We start from the raw sequence: 19,592 nt of genomic DNA on the forward strand, positions 1-19,592 counted from the left end.
GTTGCTCGGTTTGATTGATCCATTGGAACGCCTGGGGTTCGCTGGTTTGGAACACACAGAAGCCATATGGACGAGCAGACTCGTCACAGCAAGATCTTTAGCAGTAAAAGAACGAGAAAGGCACAATTTTTTTTAGCAATAAGCAGACAGTGCCAGGGCCAATTACTGGTGGCATACATGTGTGTGTTGCTGCATTTGTTGTGCCAGCAGCCTGCGGTTTGGGCTAATCTGATATGGGGGGGAATTCACAACAGATGCTGCAGGAATGAGCACCACAGCAGCTCCCCATTTGTTACTGTGGAGTGTTCACCGGGAAGCTTGGAATACGGGATCGCTGCCATAGGTTTGCCTGTGACGTGACCCCACTGCAGGTGTCAGCCTGGTACAGTAGCACTCTCGCCTCCGAGTCAGAGGATTCATAATCTTTGCATTTCATAATCTTTGCGTTTCGCCCACAAAATATACCATCAATTCACTTTACAGTATATCCCTTGAAGCGCTTTGAGATGTCTCGAAGATGCGATAAGGCGCTATATGAAATGCAAGGTTTATTATTGTTATTATTTGACATTGCGCCTTATCACATCTCCGAGATGTGTCAGACTGATGTATTGTAAATTACTGTGCATTCTGCAGGCAAACACGGCACCAATTTGCACACAGCAACAAGAAGAAATTACATTTATACAGGGTCTTTCACGTCGGGAGGACGTCCCAAGGCACCGGACAGTCAAGGATTTGGACCCGAGCTGGGGGTGAATGTTCTACAATATCCCACAAAACAGCCATGGAGTGAATGACCAGTTTTATCTGGGGTACTTGTTGGCCATATTTTTTTGATTCGTGCCAGGGTACCTGAGCAGGCAGACAGGACTTCGGTTTAACATCTCAGGAACAGGTGCTAATGGGGACATCTGTAAGGCACTGACATTTGTCTTTATCAGAGTTTTGTTTTGTGTTCAATGGAACATCGTTTCACTCTATCAAGGACACAGTCCGCAGGAAGCCTGGCAGATTCACCTTGTCGGTGTAGAGAAGAGTATTCCTATCTCCAACCATCCATTACCTTGCCGCCTTATGGCAGCTCACTACCCAGCAAGAAACGCAACCGCTTAGAAAGTTGCTACTCGGATCATTGCAAGCTACAGACAAGCCCTGCTTCCACACATCCAATCTCTGATGCAGTGACTCACAATCTCCTCTACTCTCTATTCATCTTACACAGCGACTGACAGAAGGACCATTTATGACATCTAACCCACGGTGTTCAGCCAGAACAACAATAACACCAAAGAATTACATTCACACAGCGACCTTCAGGTAGAATAATGTATTGGAGAGCTTTGAGTGGCGGAGACGGACGACGAGTGTGGGTGACTATCAGCCCGGTCGAAGAAGTAGGATTTGAGGTGGGATTTGAAGACAGAATTAGAGTGGAGGGAGTCGGCGAGCAGAGGGGAGGAGGGATGACATTCCAGAGGTTAGGAGTGTAGAATCAGAAAGCCAAGCCACGATGGTGGGCCAGGGGGCACTCCACAAGCCTTACATGTGTCTCAGTTGGCACCTATTCCTGAGATGTTAAACCGAGATCCCGTCTCCCTGCTCAGGTGGACGTTAAAGATCCCGTGCACTAATTAAAAAGAGAAGGGAGTTTCCCCCAAGCCTCCGAGCAGAGGTGGGGGGTGGGGAGTGGGGGAGTGGTGAGGAGAAGGAGAAGAAAAAGGAAACAATTGATGGGCAATTTCACCGGGTTTACCTGAGGTCATCCACGTTGGCCACTGTCTTGGTGAGGATGGCCTTCTCTCGTCGCAGCTTCTTGATCTCCAACTTGAGGAGCCGGATGTCCTCCACTCGCTGCCTATACTGCATCTCACCTTTGTTCAACATGGACTGCTGGATCTTGATCTTCTCGTACAGCAGGGCCAACTCGTCATTGCGTCTCACCAGCTGGGTGCCCAGAATGTCTCTCTCGGTGATAACCTGGGGGAGAATCCGCAACAAACAAGTTAATTAAAATACACGAGGCGAGGACAATGCAACTGGAGTTTCTTTCAGCAATGAATAATGCTTTTGGCAGTAATCACTTCCCCGAGGCCCGTAAGCGAACACAAGTCTTTTTTTTCAACTTAAGAAAACAAGAAAGGGTTCACTTGACATTGAAGGCACATAATATACTGCTTAGTGCGCTTGGTGATCCTGAGCTTTCGCTAATGGAATTTTTTTTCTCTCCCTCCCTTATTTGTGCCAATTTTCTCCCATCGTCTCCTGGCTCAGTCAGGGTTCTCTCTCATGGGCATTGGCTGTTCTCCAGTACTTTGCCCAATTAGCCACTCTTCATATTGGAGAGTTGGTGAGTGACAGCGGCCTCTGGAATGCATCACGACTGAGCACAGTCCCCTTTTCAGCGAAACAAGTAGCTACAAACCAGTCCTGTTTTCACACAACTGATCTCAGGTGCAATGGGTAGCGATCTTCCCCCACTGGGCACATACAGCTTACATGTTGAGTGCCACTGGGCAGCTACTTTTAAGAACAGTAACCCGTTCGGCTTGTTAACCCTGCAAGTCAACGCCCTAACGAGTAGGCTGGTGCTAGCTGGACAAGCAGCAGGAAAGTTCGCAAGACAGTGCTATCAATGGCAAGTTATGTGGTTTTAGTTGGTTAGCAGTTAACCCAACACACATTCTGGGGTTCCCAAGCCTTGGCTCTTGCCAACCTGCACCTAATATTTTCTGAAATTAAGTAAACAGGATAATAATAATAATACTTGCATTTGATATAGCGCTTTTCACGTCGGGAGGACGGCCCAAAGCGCTTCACAGAACACACTGTAAAGTGAATTGACTGTATATTTGTGGGCGAACACGGCAGCCAATTGCGCACAGCAATGTCCCACAAACAGTCGTAGATTGAAAATGACCAATTTATTATTGTTTTTGGTTTCGAAGGGATCTCTCCCTGGAGGATGTGTCCCTCCAGGGAGAGAGTGTGAATTCTGTTTGGTTTGGATAGTTTTAAGCGTGTTGATGGGTTTCTGCATGTGTCACATACTCGGCACAAGCTGGGCATCCAACCCAAGACGTCTGAAATTGGCTGGAGATGATAAATGTGTTAAGCACACAAACAGAACAGGAGGAGACACTGATATCTGCAACGTGGAGGTTGTTTGAAGTGAACCTTTGCAAAGTAAATGATTTTACTGTAAAGACTGTTGTTTGTGGGTGAACGTTGCAGCTGATTTCCCCACAGCATAGCCATGAAGTAAGTGCCAATGTTATCTTTGATGAGGGATGAGGAGGGCAATCATTGGGCAAGGACAAGCCGGGAAAGAGAAACTCCTTTATCTTTTTGAATAGTGCCAGGGGATCTTTTATGTCCACCTGAACAGGCACAGATGAGACCTCGGTTTAATGTCTCATCCGAAGGACATCCCAATTATCTTTGGTCTTAACAGTCATTAAGAAAGGGCTTAATTCTACTTGAGAGCTATGCGCAAACTCCATCATGTGGGGAGTATTCACTTGCAAGCTCAACAGTGCAATAGGATTGAATTAACAGGCGCGCAGTTGAAGCTGTAAGACTGCTGGGTTAAATGACTGGAACGCCACTGATGTTAATTCAGCTGCCTCGCACTGTCGGGCTCAGTAACTTCACCATCCCAGCTTCCACCCAGAGCACTTATTAGCATGATCAAAAATATACATAAAAAAACATACGCACATGCACATATGCGCACACACACATGCATACACACAGATGCACAGAAATATAAAAAGGGTGTAACAGAGTCACATATAGAATGTTTCATAAATCTCCATAAAAAAATTTATTTCTGGTGTTTTCTGTACGGAAATTGCCCAGATAGCAGCTTTTCCCAGGGATACTGACTCCCAGGCTCCCTAGAGAGACAGTGGAAGCAGAAAGTGTTTGTTTCAAGAACAAATTAGATAGATTTCTGCTAGAAAATAACATCTCGGGATGCAGTTTGGGACATGACAATGTCAAACGACTGTCAGAATGGTGGAAGGCGAACTAGATGGACCTTGGTCTTCTTTCATCTTGCAAATTCTTATGTTCTTATGTGGCTGGAAAGGAGCTGGTTTCTCAGAGTTCCTCATCCTCTAAACAATGAGGGCTCTGGGTTATCACGAACAGCCTTGCACAGGTAACAGATTAAGGGACTTACACTGGACTGTGCTAGACTGCAATGGATGGTAACAGACTCCACTGAACCGGGATGCACTGGGCAGCAGTGGGTGGCACTGGGCTGCTTTGTTTTTCCCCCAAGCAAAAATCAAGCGTGAGTGTCAAAGGAATCCCAGCAGATCACGGTTGCTGGTAGAGTGGTAGGAATAGCCTGGAAATGAACATTAGCACGCAGCGAGGCTGACTGGGGCAGTACACACGGTTACCGCACCCATATTGGCAGGTGCTGATGGTTCAGCTGATGGGACCCACCTGGTCCAACTCCTTCTTCTGCCGGAGTCTCTCTGTGTCCGCCTCGGAGATGATCCTGAGCAGCTTCTTCTCCTCCGTCTCCTGACTTTCAATGAACATCTTGGTCTCCTGAGCCTGTCGCTTCATCTTCTGCAGTTCAGCCTAGGTTTGTTAATAGTAATAATAATAATATAATAATCCACCTCTATGGAATGATCTAAACTGTAATAACATAATAATAATAATTTAAAAAGTAGCTATTTTAGGAAGCTCAAATATATTAAGAAAAGTGACAGCCGTGTTACTGCCGTGCAAGGCGGGGTTATTGTCTGGCTGACCATCACTGAAAACCATTTAGAAATTAACTCAACATAGTAATCTAAACTGCAATAACAATAATAATAATAATCCTTGCTTTTGGTCCAGCGCCTTTCGCATCAAGAGAATGTCCGTCCCATAACGCTCCACAGGATTTACTATGAAGTGTGATGACTGTATATTTTGCAAGTGAATTTGGCAGCCCATTCGCATAGCAACGTCCCACCAACAGCCATGAAACGAACGGAGAAACTTCCTACTCTTTTTGAACAGTGCCATGGGATCTTTATCGACCACCTGAACAGGCAGATGGGCCTCAGTTTTATGTCTCATCCGAAGGATGGCACATGCGATAATGCAGTGCTCCCCTAGAGTGTCAGCCTAGACTGTGAGCTCAAAGTCCCAACGTGGGGGGCTTGAACACACAACCCCTCTGACTTGGAGGCGAGAGCATCACCGACTGAGCCAGATTGCAAAGCAGGCAGGTGGGGGTGTCAGCAAGCAGCGAGTGAGCGAGCACAGCCGTCAATCTGGGCACAGGAACGGCAAAACTCTGGGAAAGCCAGAGGAAAACTGATGGTTGGGATATGGCCAAAAGAGGCAAATTGACACAGACCTCTCTTTCCTGGCCAGCTGCCAAGTGCAGAGAGTGAAACGGGGCCGGGATGCTAACGGTGGAGATGGTCAGTGGTGATGGACAGCGGGGTCATGCGGCTATGGTGGCCTGAATGCAGGATTATTGTCACACAAGCAGGTATTGACATTCTGTCACGCTTGTAGCAAAAAATCTGTAATGGTTTAAGACCCAAAGGAGGAGAGGGAATCAGAGAGAGTGCGCATTCCTTTCCAACAATCTATCTCTGGGATTTTCATGTGTAGATGGGATGCATGGAATTCTCAGTTTGGTTTGGATACTCTAAAGCATAGTGATGGGATGTACAATGTGATTATTTCTCCATATTCTAGTGTAGCCCCAGTATTGCAGTGCAGTAAACCCTTTGTGGAGTAGCATCTCTCTCTTTTTATTTGAAAGTATCACGCTTGCCCCTTCATGCCGACACCCTACTGGGACAGCAGCGCTGGAGCGTAAAGGATTATGCGTACGTTCCATCCACTCCCTGTCCAGCAACAGACAGTGTAAGAGATGATGAACAACTTCACAAGCAAGGCTCACATGGGAGCTTACAAGTGAGTTACGATCAGCCTCATTAAGCTCACAGTCCTGGCCAGATATAAAACTATTTATATCATTTACTTAAACAGGGGTTTTATGAAACAATATTATTTTTAAGGACATTGTGCCTGGATTCCTGTCTGCTCCCTCTCCACACCCTCCTCTCCCCTCCATCCTCTATGATAATAAAAATCCTTGCATTTGATATAGCGTCTTATCACATCACTGAGATGTATCAAAGTGCTTCATAGGATATACTGTAAAATGAATTGACTGTATATTTTGTGGGCTCCGATGTGAGCCTTGCAGCCAATTGTACACAGCAGTGTCCCACAAACAGTCGTGGATTGAGTGACCAAATTATTATTTTTTTATTAACTTATTTTGTTTTTGAATAGATTATTACCCCCGGAAAGTCGACTATATTATATATATATTACATAATAATGAACAGGAGAAAGATTGCACAGTTAATGCCCCCAGAACCTCACTAGGCATGTAATTCAGTTCATGGCGAAGTCATTTCTTTCAATTTAAAATGCATCCTGGTTGCTCTTTCTCTTTCTTGTCTAATTACCTTTCACATCAATCACTTCCTGTGCGGTGTGACAGAGACAGCATGAGGCAGGAATCAGACCAACTGAAGCACAGGAAAGAGAGGCACTCTTGCCAGTGCTATGACAGCCTATCCTGTCCTAGGCTGCCACTCCGCAGGTGGCCATCACATCATTGCCTGTGTGGCCGACAAAGCACTTGGTGGAAGTGATTCGAACGCTGACGCTACATTAACCGCATCAGGCGCAGAGACTGTGCCACGTGTTGACCCAACTGCTAAAATGAGAAAAAACCCACGCAAACAACAACCGTAAGCATAAGAGAGGAGTGTTGTGCTTTCGGTGATGTCTTGCTTGTTTGTGTATACGAGAGAAAGCGAGAGGGAGAAAGGGAAGGAGAGATTCGTCTCCATTAGGCACATAGCAACCAAACCGTTGAGGCTTTGCTGGTCCCTACTGACACCACAGAATAGCCAGGAGGGTGAGAGGATAAGACATGGTGACAATATAGCAGCAAGAGGTTGCGTTTGCAGTTGTTCATCATAATTCACTCCTCTTATACTGGCAATCATCTCTCCTCTGCCCTGCCTCACCATCTGAACTCAACCGATTTGGCACACCACCCAGCCAGCATTCTGTATGGCTTCCTTTATTGCTGCCTCCTGCCAGTTAGTGCAGAATGGGCCTCAGCTGAGACTTTTGTTACACATTGGCCATGTTTGATTAGTTAGGAATATCTGATCAGTTGCTAATATGGTACCTTAAGCGCTTCCTTCTCCTTATCCATGCGCTGGTGCTCCAGCTGTTGCCTCACCAACGCCGCCTCCTTCGAGGAGATCTCCTCCTTCAGCTGATCGATGTGGTGGTTAGTGACTTTCAGCTTCCGTTTCATTTCAGTGATTTCGTCCTTTCAAAAGAACAAGTTGGGAAACAATCAGTGGCCCTTCCTCTTGCGAATACCTACCCGACCATTCTTCCATCACTACTTCGTCTCGGGTCACACCCTGCACCGTCCGGTGCCTTGGGACGTCCTCTCAATTTGAAAAATGCTGTATAAATGCATTTTTTTCAATAAATGAATCCACCATCCTGACCTAAACCACCCTTCCTGACAACCTTTTCCAATCGTTAATTACAGTAATAATAATTCTTCCATTTTATACAGCGTCCTATAATGCTGCCACATCACAGGATTTTACTATGACGTGGGTATTTTGTTGTTGGATGCAGTAGCCAGTTTGTGCACAGCAGTGTCCCACAAACAGCCATGGAGTGAGTGATAAATTTTAATTAGGAGATTATTGGCTACGACACTGGGAGATTATTATTATTATTGGGTTTTTTCTTGAGGGACTATTATCAGGCGTGTGGAGTAAGGAAACTTGCCCAAAGTTTCGCCCTGCCAGGAATTGAACCCAGGTCTCTCGTTTGTGAGGCGAGTGCTCCAACCACTGAGCTACAGGACTCCACTATCAAGAACAAAAGAACTTGAACCCACATCAAGAACAAAAGATCAGGGGCCCAAAAATTCCACCTAGTCTTTGCCTGTAAGACTATTTTGCCTTAAGATTTTAAGGGAATTCTACAGAATGAGAAAGAATTCTTCTATTCAGCTTTAATTTGGAAGCTTTTTTTGAACACACCCCCACGCCCTCACGCACACATACACACGCACACACATTGGTTCTTTAAAGAAAAAGGACAAGCTTACAATACAGATGCAGAATTTCAGAATCTTTCACAATTATAATAATACTTTTATTTGATACTGTGCTTTATAACGTCATTGAGAGGTCTCGAAGTGCTTCACAGAATATACTGTAAAGTGAATTGCCTATATTTTGTGAGCAAAACACAGTGGTTAATTGCACATAGTAGTGTCCCACAAACAGTCGTGGATTGAGTGACCAAATATATATTTTTTTGAGCGATTGTTTACCCTGGAAAGTGATTTGCCAATCAACTAATAACCGGGTTCCTATTTACTGCTCAGTAAACAGAGGCGTGTGGAGTAAGACGTGCCTAAGATTTTGCCCTGCCCAGGAATTGAATCCAGGTCCTCTCGCTTAGGAGGCGAGTGCTCTAACCACTGAGCTACAGGACCGGTTTCTTTCACTCGCTGGAGTCTGGGGTCTAGATGTCGAACTGCGCAGGCAGGTTTCATACCTTGGCTTCGATCAGGTTCTTGCTTTGAAGGTTCCTGTCGTTCCTCACTGTCTCGAACATGGTTTGCTGATGTCTCAGCTTGCTCATGGCATCTGCGATCTTCTTCTTGTATTCAAAGTTCTGCAAGTCGCGGGCATTGATGTCCTCCATGTTCTGATAGACCTGCAGGAGGAACATTTCCAAACCATTAGCATTCACTCCGCGCCTCAGTCACAGTGCTCAATGAGAGACACGCCTTTCCTTTCTCCTGTTCTTTATCCAAATCCGTCTTTCACCCATCTTTACGTTCAATGTGATTTCAGATAATCAATTTCACTAATAACCAGAACAATTAATTGCATTGATATCATGCCTTTCACGTCGGGAGAGTGTCCCAAGGCGCTAGACAGTCAAACACCCAAGCTGCGGGCTGGAGTCGACAGGGGTGTTGGGCAAGGGGCGTGGGGGTGAAAGGATGATCGAAAGCGCAGTCAAAGAGGAAGGTCTTGAGATGGGTCTTAAAGAAGGCAAGGGAGGGAGTGCGGCAGAAGGGCTGCGGGACGGAGTTCAATAGGGCGGGGGCACAAAGGCTGAAGGCAACTGAGTTGTGGGAGCATTGTTAATGTGGATGGGAATATTTGATGGGCCTGGCCTGGGCTGCCTGGACAGCTATCCTGTGGCACTGACCCTGTGTGAGAGGGCACTGGTCTCGTTGATATATCGGTCCCGCTCCTTCTCCAGGTGCAGGATGATCTTCCGCTGTTTGTGAGCCTCATTCTTATAGTTTTGGATCTCGTTCTCCAGGACCTTCTTTGACTGTTCGTGGAGCTTGACCAGGTTGAGCTGCTTGTCGGTGGCACTGATCGCCTTCAATACGTTCTGAGGAAAGACCAGCAAAACCGGGTTCAACCTTAGCAACTGTGTTTCACCCTCCTGACCCCAAGCTTGGCTCAGGCACTGGCCAGCACTCCAAGGTCACTATAGCCCTGTGTAGATCACACCAGAGCCCGGGATAGACACATGGCAGGCTCAAGGGCAGGGTTTATGCCAAGACTGAGGTGGATAGATATTTGTTAGGTCAGAGTATCAAGGAATATGGGACAAAGGCAGGTAATTGGAGCTGAGATACATATCAGCCATAATCTAATAGAATGTCGGAACAGGCTCGAGGGGCTGAATGTTCCTATGTTCCTAAGTGAGTTGAAGACCCTCAACCTAAGGAAAAGTGTTCAAAACAAAGCTGCAAAACCACTAACTGGTACTGTGTGTGTATCTGTGTGTGTGTCTGTGTTTGTGTGTGAGATGTGTGTATGTGAGGTGTGTGTGTGTGTGAGAGAGGGGGGGGAACACTGTGTCCAGCCTCATTCTGTTTGTTGAACAACAATTTATAATTATCGTCATGGGGGGTGTTGAGTTACTATAAAGTGTATGACTGTGTATTTTGTGGGCTAGCCGGGCAGCCAATTTGAACACAGCGACGTCCTACAAACCGCCACTGAACAAGGGATTTAAGCAGTTTGTAACACCTGGGCCCCAGGCACTCACCTTATTCAGAATGTCTCGCTCTCGCACTAGCTCATCAATGGCCTTCTTGTCAATGTCAGCCTGCTTCTTCACAGCCTCCAGCTCTGACAAAGAAGAGAACAGGCACTTTAGTGAATATGGTTCATTCCCACTCCCTCCATCCCTCCTTCCCTCCCTCCCTCCATCCCTCCCTCATCACTCCCTCATCACTCAGGTGTAAAGGTTGTGAACGGATATTGCGTCCCCCACACCAATCCTGGCAGCTGGCTGATGTGTATTGTCTTACTGGGCTAAACTCCAGGTGTTTGGAAACGTTCATTTAATGTGAAAGGATCTGTGTATGTCCACATTATTGTTGTTTTGTTGTTGTCCATGTGATCAATGAGGCATGTTTCACTGTGAAATAGGTACAAGGGGAAGGCAGGGGAGGAGGCAAGGGTTAAACAGCACAGAAGAGGGGATGGATTTATATTCTGGAGATTTCTTTTCCCTTAATTACATGCAGGCATCTAGCAGTCAACTACACAAGAAGAGAAAACCAAAAACTGTTAACAATTTTAGATATAGGCAGACGGACCTCGATTTAACATTTTATTTGAAGGACAGCAACTCTGTCAATGCGGCACTCCGGACAAGGAGTGCAACTCTGTTCGTGGGACGGCTGAAATCATCCCTGGAGCCGGTTGTGGCCCATGAGCCACCAGTAGGACTGCCCTGCCCGAGGGTATCGGAAGAGCACAGCTTGCCTTATACCCCGAGTCCTCACCTCTATCCAGCCCGCTGGTGAGGTTCTTGAGTGTCTCTCGCTGATTTTCCAAGTCCGTCTTGTGATCCTCCAGGACGTGCATCTTCCTGTGCATGACCTCCTTCACCTTGTTCAGTTTGGTGATCTCCTGGCGCATGTGGCTTACCTCGTCCTCTCGGGTCTGTGTGCAACAACACATCAGAGGCCAAGTCGCTCCCGAGCAGCACGCACAACAGGGCAGCCCCCATTATAAAGCGGAGGGTCAGGGCAGCCAAATTCCGGCAGGAGCTGCTGCCGGTCAGGAACAGTGGTACATCAGCGCTGGCACGGAACAACTTATCGATCAGCCAGATCATCTCGTCACCGGTCATGCCACCGCAAACGTGGGCAGAAAGCCAGCCCCGGCTGGCTCCATCAGCCCCCAACGCGCTTCCAAGCCCTTTGTTGTTGGCGTCGTCGTTGGGCTGATGTGATTGGGAGCCCGACACCGCGTTCAGACAACGTAATACCATTACATTAAATAATATTTTATTAAATTAAATAATATTTGGGATTGTCGGAGAGGAGTTAACGACGACTTGCATTTATATAGCGCCCTTCGCATGGGGCTGCTCTGCAGCATGATAAGCGAACCGGATGCGTCGGATTGAACCTGACTTCTCACACTTCACAATATCAGTAACAAAGCTCATTATATCAGGCTGCACTGCAGACAGCAGACATCTGTTCCCCTGTATTATTTACAGCCTGGTATTTACACACCATCTATGGAGTAACAGAGAGCTGGACAGCGGTACGGGGTGGGGGGGTGGGGAGAGGAGGAGATGGGGTCTTGAAGAAGACAAGGGAGTCATAGCCAGTCATGTGACGTGAAACACAGAGGATACCCACCTTCAGCTCAATCATCTTCTGAGTGTTATCGTGCATCAGCTGGTCAGTGATCATGACCTGCTGCTCGTTCTCCACCTGTAACTTGGTGAATCGATGGTGAAGCACCTCCAGGTCCTTGGACAGCCTCTCATTCAAGATCTGATCGAGGGAGAAAAGGCATAACCATAAAATAAGCCGTGCATTTGACACAGCGCCTAGTCACATCAAAACATCTCAACGAGTTTTGTGTAAAGAGCAGTCCCCAGTATTTTGCAGGCAAAGGCAGTAGCCAATTTGTACAAAGCAACTTCCCACAAAAGAACCATAAGGACAGTGACAGTAGGACACAAGGAGAAACTCCCTTCTCTTTTTCCAATGGGATCTTTAACACTCACTTAGACAGAGATGGGAATCTCAGTTTAATATTTCATCCAAAGTAGGCGCCTCTGAAAATGCAATGCTACCCACCACCACTGCCTAGTGTCTGCCTAGATTCATGTGAGCTCAAATTCCCTGACGTGGGGGCTTGGATGCACAATTTTCTGATGCAGAGATGAGCATGCATAGGCTGAGTCAGGCTGATGATGGAGGGGTGTGAGTAGGAAGCCTCTTGCTCTCAGGCCATCAGCTAATAATAATAATCCTTCCATTTGATATAGCACCTTACCACATCTTCGAGACATTTCAAAGCGCTTCACAGAATATACGTTAAGTGAATTGATTGTATATTTTGTGAACAAAACGCAGTAGCCAATTGTGCACACAGTGTCCCACAAACAGTCGTGGATTTTTTTTATTACCTCCGGAAAGCGATCCAAAATCGACTAACAAGCAGGTTCCTACCTCCTGCGAGGTAAACAGAGGCATGTGGAGTAAGGAAAATTGTCTCAGGTTTCGCCCTGCCCAGGAATTGAACCCAGGTTCTTTCACTTGCGGGGCTAGTGCACTAACCACTACGCTATGGGACTCCACTTACCTTCTGTTCCTTGAGCTGATGCTCCACCTTGTGGTGCTCCTCCTTGTTCTTGAACTGCTGGACCTGTAGCTGTTTGATCTCGGCTTGCTTGGCCTCCAGCTCTCCCTGGAGACGCTTCACCTCCTTCTCCAGCCTCTCCTTGCGTCGCATCTCCCTGGCCACCTCGTTTTCCCTCATCTGGATGTCTCGCTGAAGCTACTCAACAACAACAAATTATACTTTCACAGCGCCTTTCATGTCGGGAGGATGTCCCAAGGTGCTGAACTGTCAAGGATTTGCACCCGAGCTGGGGGTTGGGATCAGGGTGGATGGAGGGCAGGGATGGTAGGGGTTAGGAGGATGACCAAAGACGCAGTTGAAGAGGGTCTTGAGACAGGCCTTGAAGGAAGTAAGGGAGGGGGCAAGGCAAAGGGGCAGTGGGATGGAATTCCGAAGGGTGGAGGCAGAGAGGCTCAAGGCTCGATGGTAGAGCAGGCATGGTGGGGGACATGGAGCAGTCTGGAGCCCACTGAGCGAAGGGAACAGATAGGTTGGTATAGGGTTAGCAGGTCACAGAGGAAGGAGGGCAAGAGGAAGGGTGAGAGAGAAGAAATAAGGTTGTTGGAAATTGCACAGGTAAGGTGTGGCGAGGCCGTGGAGTGATTTGACCGTACCTTTGGCCGACATCTGCCTACTCACGTCTCCCCCACCCCACCCACTTTCATACCCAGCTCTCATCCCAACTCCACCTCAGTTTCAGCCACTCTCTGACATGAAGTGTACTGAATAAGTGCAAATTTTAGTTATCGTACTTTATCAATTGACAGTGGTGTCAATGGCAAGCTATGTGGTTTTAGCTGGTTAGACTCCAGCAGTTACCCCAACGCACACCCTGGGGTCCCCAAGCCCTGGCTCTTGCCAACCTGAGCCTAATACTTCCCAGAATTAGGTAAGCGGGATACTTCCCTCCAGGGAGAGAGGGAGTGTGTATTCCATTCCAACAAATATCTCTGGGATTTCCATGTGTAGGTGGGATGCTTGGAATTATCAAGTTTGGTTTGGAGACTCTTAAGCACATTGGGAGGTTTCCCCATGTGTCAGACACTTGGCTGACCCCAAAAAAATCCCGCGAGTGAGTCGGGCTATAAATCCCATATCTCAGAATTATTAAACCATGTGAGTCAGCACATACCCCATTGCCAGCGGCAACATGGATTTATCCAGAGCCTTTCACATGGAAAGATACCTCAAAGCGTTGGCTAAACGGGATTAATGGGAAATGAAGCAAGTGCTGCTGTTGCCAACAAAGCAACACGGAGCATAATTCCCACTGAAATTTATGGACATCTCCCACGCAAGCTAATTTCGACAGTGTCAGAGCTTGCGATGTTCCCCGGGGCAAGGCTGGAGTTAATTAAAGCATTAGGCAGTCTGAGCGCCCATTCTGCTGCCTGTCCAACAGTGAAGCCTCATTAAGTGACTGAATCATCTCACTTGCCAGTGTGTCTGAAGCCAGAGGAAAATGCAGCAAAGCGACAACACAAGGATTTACATTTACACAGTACCATCCTGGACAGCTTCACACAATGGAGTCGGACTCTGAGCAACGGGAGAAGGGGGGAAGGTGGGGGCTTGGCACAATCACAAAGGTTGTTTTTTTTGGTGGGATATAAAGATGGACAGGGGAGGTGGTGGGCGTGAGATGCAGAAGGCTGGGGGTGTAGAAGCTACAGATGTGTGTGTCGGAGTTTGCTCCTCCAACAGACCATCCATCCCAATCCCCTGCTCTTTCCCACATATTCTCTAGAACACTGTACTCCCTGCTACATACACACACCTTCCCGGAATGGGGAAAATAACACTGTGTCCTGGGATCTTACCGCAATCCCAAATGCCCAGCCCTGTCCTCATCCCAAACACAAACCCATTTCTAATGTTCTTAGTTTCACCCGAAACTCGATCCCGAACCTGATCCCAAATCCAAACCCACTCTCGACCCCACTCCCAGGCGCCCCTTTACCTGGGATATGCTCTGGTCAGCCTCCTCCTTGGCGTGCTCAGCTTCATGCTGTTGTGTGGTCAGGTCTGCCAGCTGGTTACGCAGGACCGTGATCTCCAAGTATAGCTCATCCCTCTCCTTCACCAGTTCGTCTTTGGCTTGTAGCATTCCGTCCACTCTGTCACCGGACACAGGCCCAGCGCATTGCAGGGGGAAACAATTCACCATTTTAAATCAACTTCCCACATTCTCCTTGCTTCCCAGCCACAGCTCTCTACACCAGAGACAGGCCAGCTCCTGACACCTTCTCCCAATTCAGAACCCCCCCCACCTGCCTGCCTATCTGTCTGTCTGTCCTCTTGCCCATCAATCAGGCAGAGGGTAGCTCTAATCAGAAGTGATTAATGTGAGAGGCTGTCCGTCAGAGTGATATTGATTGCTGCTGAACGAGTGAGGAGAGGGGAGGAACCTGACCTAATCGCAGCCATTAAACCACAAGGCTCTCTCCAGCCCCTCCCTCATTCACACTGTAATTGCAAGTTAATACTACAGCTTTCAGAGAGCAAAGGTTCCCGCAACCTTCTCACTCAATGTCGCTCTTATTCCTTGAGTTCTACCTGATTTCATTTCTTCTTTCTCCCTCTTTGCCTCCTAACACTCTTCCTATCTCCCTCCTCACACTCTCTCCTCCCTCCTCACACAATCTCTCGCTCTCTCCGCTTATTATCTCTCTCCTCTCTTCTTCCCTCCATCACTTACTCTCTTTCTCCTCTCATCACTTATTCCACCCTCTCCTCTCTCCCTCTCCTCCTTCCCTCTCTCTTCATTCACTCTCTCTCTCCTGATTCACTTTCTCTATTTCTCCTCACACTCACTCTCTCTCTCTCCTCACTCACTCCCTCTCTCCTCACTCACTCCTCCCTCCCTTCCTATCTCCTCACTCACTCTCTCCTCGTTTACTCTCTCTTCTCATTTGCTCTGCACTCACTCCCTCTCTCCCTCCCTCTCTCTCTTCACTCCCTCCCTCTCCTCACTCACTCCCTCCGTCACATACTTTCTGTTTCTCTCCCACTTTTCTTCTTAACTCTGGGAAGCCAGAGCACAATTAAGCCTCCCCAAACACAGCCCAGCTTGAGACCAACAAACTCAGCACAGACCAGAATTTGAACCAACAATGTCCTTATTCTGCATCTCTGTCCACTGCTTGAGGGCAGAAGGAGAGGAGGCTGTGGGCAGGTCACAGAGGATAGGGGGTTTTCAGGAAACGTTTACGGACAGACTGGAGAAGGAAGGTTGCAAATTGGAGGGACAGAGAGTGCCAGAGGGTAAGGGCAGTGTGGCTGTAAGGGGTGTTTGTCGATAGTGGGGTGAGGGGGGAAGAGGAGCCATTAGCAGGCCAGCCTGGGCGGGGGGTGGGGGCTGGGTGGGGAGGAACAAGCCGGAGATTGAGGCTGGAGATGATTACAGGTAGGAAGAAACTGATGAGGCATGAACCAACCCGCTTTCCTGACCCAAGGACAGGCCAGCTCCTTGCTCCACCAGCCTGGTGAGCTTGGCGATCTCCTCCTTCAGACTGTGAATGGTCTCCTTCCCTCGCTTCTCCTGGTCATGAGCCGCGTCCACCATCTTCCAAGCCTTCTCAATCTCCTGGTTGTGAAAGAAATACTTCCCATCAGGGGAGCAGCCCCACGCATGTTCATTCCTACTCGTTTCGCTCATTTTTATTCTCTCCCTTCACATCCTGGCACCTCCCTGCCTCTCCATCCTGCTTTTTCCCCCCCCCCACTCCATTACCCGTTGCCTCAGCTCGGCTGGCTCTGGCCTCCCTCGTCCCCTCCGCTCCACCATCAGCGGATGTGCTTTCAGCCACTACACCCCAAAGCTTTGGAACCCTCTCCCTCAATCCCTTTGCTTTGCCCCCTCACTTCCCCTCTTTTAAATCATGACTGAAGATCTTTCTCTTCGATTGTGCTTACAGTCACCTCCTCCCTCCACCCACAGCTCGGCGTCAGGCTCCACCACTGTTAAGTGCTCTGAGACACGTGAAGGATGCTGTATAAATGCAAGTTGTTGTTGTTATGCCCCCACCATTCTTCCTCTCCTAGTCTCTCTCTCCCTCCGTCACTCACTTTCTCAGCCTCTCTTCTCCTTAACCCTCCCCTGTAGCCCAGGCCCCAGGCTGACCTGCTTTAAGGTGGTGATCGTTGACTGGTCATCTTGAGAGAGCTTCAAAGCGGTGGACACTTTGACTGAATTGGTGACAATCTCAGCATTTAGCTCTCGGCACCTCGTCATCAAGCGCTTCTCATTATCATGCGATTTCTTAAGGGCGCGGTGCAGCTTTTCATACTCAATACGGAATCTCTCCAGACTCTTGTCGCCCATGAGCTCATTGAGAACCTCCTGGAAGTCCTTCTCCAAGGCCTCAAAGGCATTTTCTTCCACATTTCCTTTCTCCTTTTCCTGTAACATAACTTGTCAGTGGCTTAAAACATAAATATAATCCTTGCAATTTATATAGCGCTTATCATGTTGTTGAGACGACCCAAAGCACTTCACAGAATATATTGTAAAGTAGATTTACTGTATTTTGTGGGAGAAATGTGGCATCCAATTGCACGCAGCAGTGACCATAAACATCTTGGATTGAGTGACCAATTTTTTTTAAAAAAATTCGAGGGGTTATTAATCCCCGGAAAGCGATCCACCAACCGGGTTCCTACTTACCGCTAGGTAAACAGAGGTGTGTGGAATAAGGAAACATGCCTACGGGAAACAAACCTGGGTCCTCTCGCTTGTGAGGTGAACGCGCGAACATGAGTGGGTACTTTGGAAACGTAGCCCCCGGTTGGGCTCGTTTGTAGAAGCAGCGTGAAGAATAATCTTTGCATTTGATGTTGGTCTTTATCTCATTGTCGAGACATCCTTAAGGGCTTCACAGGATTTACTATAATAGAGCAGCGACTGTGTATTTTGTAGGCAAACGTGGCAGCCAATTTGTGCACAGCCACGTCCCCAATGGTGGCAACGGAAAGTCGGAACCGAGCCAGCCGTCTGTGACAGTTTCTCGTCTGGGTGGGTGGGGAGAGTACGTGGGGGGTTGGGGGGAGGGCGTGAGAGGGTGAGGTGTGAGTATTAGGTGATGTGTATGAGTGGGGTGAGTGTGTGAGAGTGCGCGAGTGTGTGTGAGGGGAGTGGGGAGAGTGTGTGTGTGTGAGGGGGGTAGGGAGGGTATGTGGGGAGGTGGGGTGGAGAGAGTGAGTGAGTGAGTGTGTGAGGGTGAGTGTGAGGGGGGTGGGGAGGGTATGTGGGGAGGGGGTGAGTGAGGGGAGTGGGGAGAGTGTGTGAGGGTGAGTGTGAGGGGGGTGGGGAGGGTATGTGGGGAGGGGGTAGGTGGAGAGAGAGAGTGAGTGAGTGAGGGAGGGAGGGGAGTGGGGAGAGTGTGTGAGGGTGTGTGTGAGGGGGTGTGGGGAGGGTATGTGGGGAGGGGGGTGGGGTGGAGAGAGTGAGTGAGTGAGGGGAGTGGGGAGAGTGTGTGAGGGTGTGTGTGAGGGGTGTGGGGAGGGTATGTGGGGAGGGTGGGGGTGGAGAGAGTGAGTGAGTGAGTGTGTGAGGGGAGTGGGGAGAGTGTGTGAGGGTGGGTGTGAGGGTGGGGGTGGGAGGGTGTGAGTGAGGGGGTGTGGGGGGGGTGGGGGAGGGTGTGAGTGAGGGGATGTGTGGGGGGTGGAGAGGGTGTGAGTGAGGGGGTGTGGGGGGGTGGAGAGGGTGTGAGTGAGGGGGTGTGGGGGGGGTGGAGAGGGTGTGAGTGAGGGTGGTGTGAGGGTGGGGAGGGTGTGAGTGAGGGGGTGTGGGGGGGGGTGGAGAGGGTGTGAGTGAGGGGGTGTGGGGGGGGTGGAGAGGGTGTGAGTGAGGGGGTGTGGGGGGGGTGGAGAGGGTGTGAGTGAGGGGGTGTGGGGGGGGTGGAGAGGGTGTGAGTGAGGGGGTGTGGGGGGGGGGTGTGAGTGAGGGGGTGTGGGGGGGGGGTGGGAGGGTGTGAGTGAGGGGGTGTGGGGGGGGTGGAGAGGGTGTGAGTGAGGGGTGTGGGGGGGGTGGAGAGGGTGTGAGTGAGGGGTGTGGGGGGGGGTGGAGAGGGTGTGAGTGAGGGGGTGTGGGGGGGGGTGTGAGTGAGGGGTGTGGGGGGGGTGTGAGTAGGGGGTGTGGGGGGGGGTGGGGAGGGTGTGGGGGGGGGTGTGAGGGATGGGGGGGGGGTGTGAGTGAGGGGGTGTGGGGGGGGTGGGAGGGTGTGGGGGGGGGTGTGAGGGATGGGGGGAGGGGTGTGAGTGAGGGGTGTGGGGGGGGGGAGGGGGGGAGGGTGTGAGTGAGGGGGTGTGGGGGGGAGGGGGGGAGGGGGGGTGTGGGGGGGGTGTGAGTGAGGGGGTGTGGGGGGGGGGGTGGGAGGGTGTGGGGGGGTGTGAGGGATGGGGGAGGGTGTGAGTGAGGGGGTGTGGGGGGGGTGTGAGTGAGGGGGTGTGGGGGGGGTGTGAGTTAGGGGGTGTGGGGGGGGGGGGGGGGGGGTGGGGAGGGTGTGGGGGGGGTGTGAGGGATGGGGGGGGTGTGAGTGAGGGGGTGTGGGGGGGGGGGTGGGGAGGGGTGTGGGGGGGGTGTGAGGGATGGGGGGGGGTGTGAGTGAGGGGGTGTGGGGGGAGGGGGGGGGTGTGAGTGAGGGGGTGTGGGGGGGAGGGGGGGAGGGGGTGTGGGGGGGGGTGTGAGTGAGGGGTGTGGGGGGGGGTGGGGGGGGGGTGGGGAGGGTGTGGGGTGTGGGAGGGTGTGGGGAGGTGTGGGGGTGTGGGGGGGGGTGGGTGAGGTGTAAACATTACCCAGTTTTGTTTTGT

General features: G+C 49.8%; 1 protein-coding gene and 1 non-coding gene across 2 annotated transcripts in view; both read right to left on the bottom strand.

The window, feature by feature from the left end:
* Positions 1-17,193, bottom strand: part of cfap58 (cilia and flagella associated protein 58) — a 46,963-nt gene extending 29,770 nt beyond the window's left edge. Inside the window, exons 1-12 of the mRNA XM_007903630.2 lie at positions 16,906-17,193; positions 16,220-16,368; positions 14,743-14,899; positions 12,744-12,938; positions 11,789-11,926; positions 10,919-11,078; positions 10,174-10,256; positions 9,316-9,507; positions 8,650-8,811; positions 7,244-7,390; positions 4,459-4,599; positions 1,757-1,980 (exon numbers count right to left, since the gene is read on the bottom strand). Of these exons, the coding sequence (XP_007901821.1) occupies positions 1,757-1,980; positions 4,459-4,599; positions 7,244-7,390; positions 8,650-8,811; positions 9,316-9,507; positions 10,174-10,256; positions 10,919-11,078; positions 11,789-11,926; positions 12,744-12,938; positions 14,743-14,899; positions 16,220-16,368; positions 16,906-17,193 (2,036 nt within the window). The remainder of the gene's footprint in view (positions 1-1,756; positions 1,981-4,458; positions 4,600-7,243; positions 7,391-8,649; positions 8,812-9,315; positions 9,508-10,173; positions 10,257-10,918; positions 11,079-11,788; positions 11,927-12,743; positions 12,939-14,742; positions 14,900-16,219; positions 16,369-16,905) is intronic.
* Positions 8,514-8,587, bottom strand: trnar-ccu. The gene has a single exon. It is a non-coding gene; the product is annotated as a tRNA-Arg (tRNA).
* Positions 17,194-19,592: the final 2,399 nt, after the last annotated feature.

The sequence above is a fragment of the Callorhinchus milii genome, unplaced genomic scaffold (assembly GCF_018977255.1).
Source record: "Callorhinchus milii isolate IMCB2004 unplaced genomic scaffold, IMCB_Cmil_1.0 Scaffold7, whole genome shotgun sequence".
NCBI classification, from domain to species: domain Eukaryota; kingdom Metazoa; phylum Chordata; class Chondrichthyes; order Chimaeriformes; family Callorhinchidae; genus Callorhinchus; species Callorhinchus milii.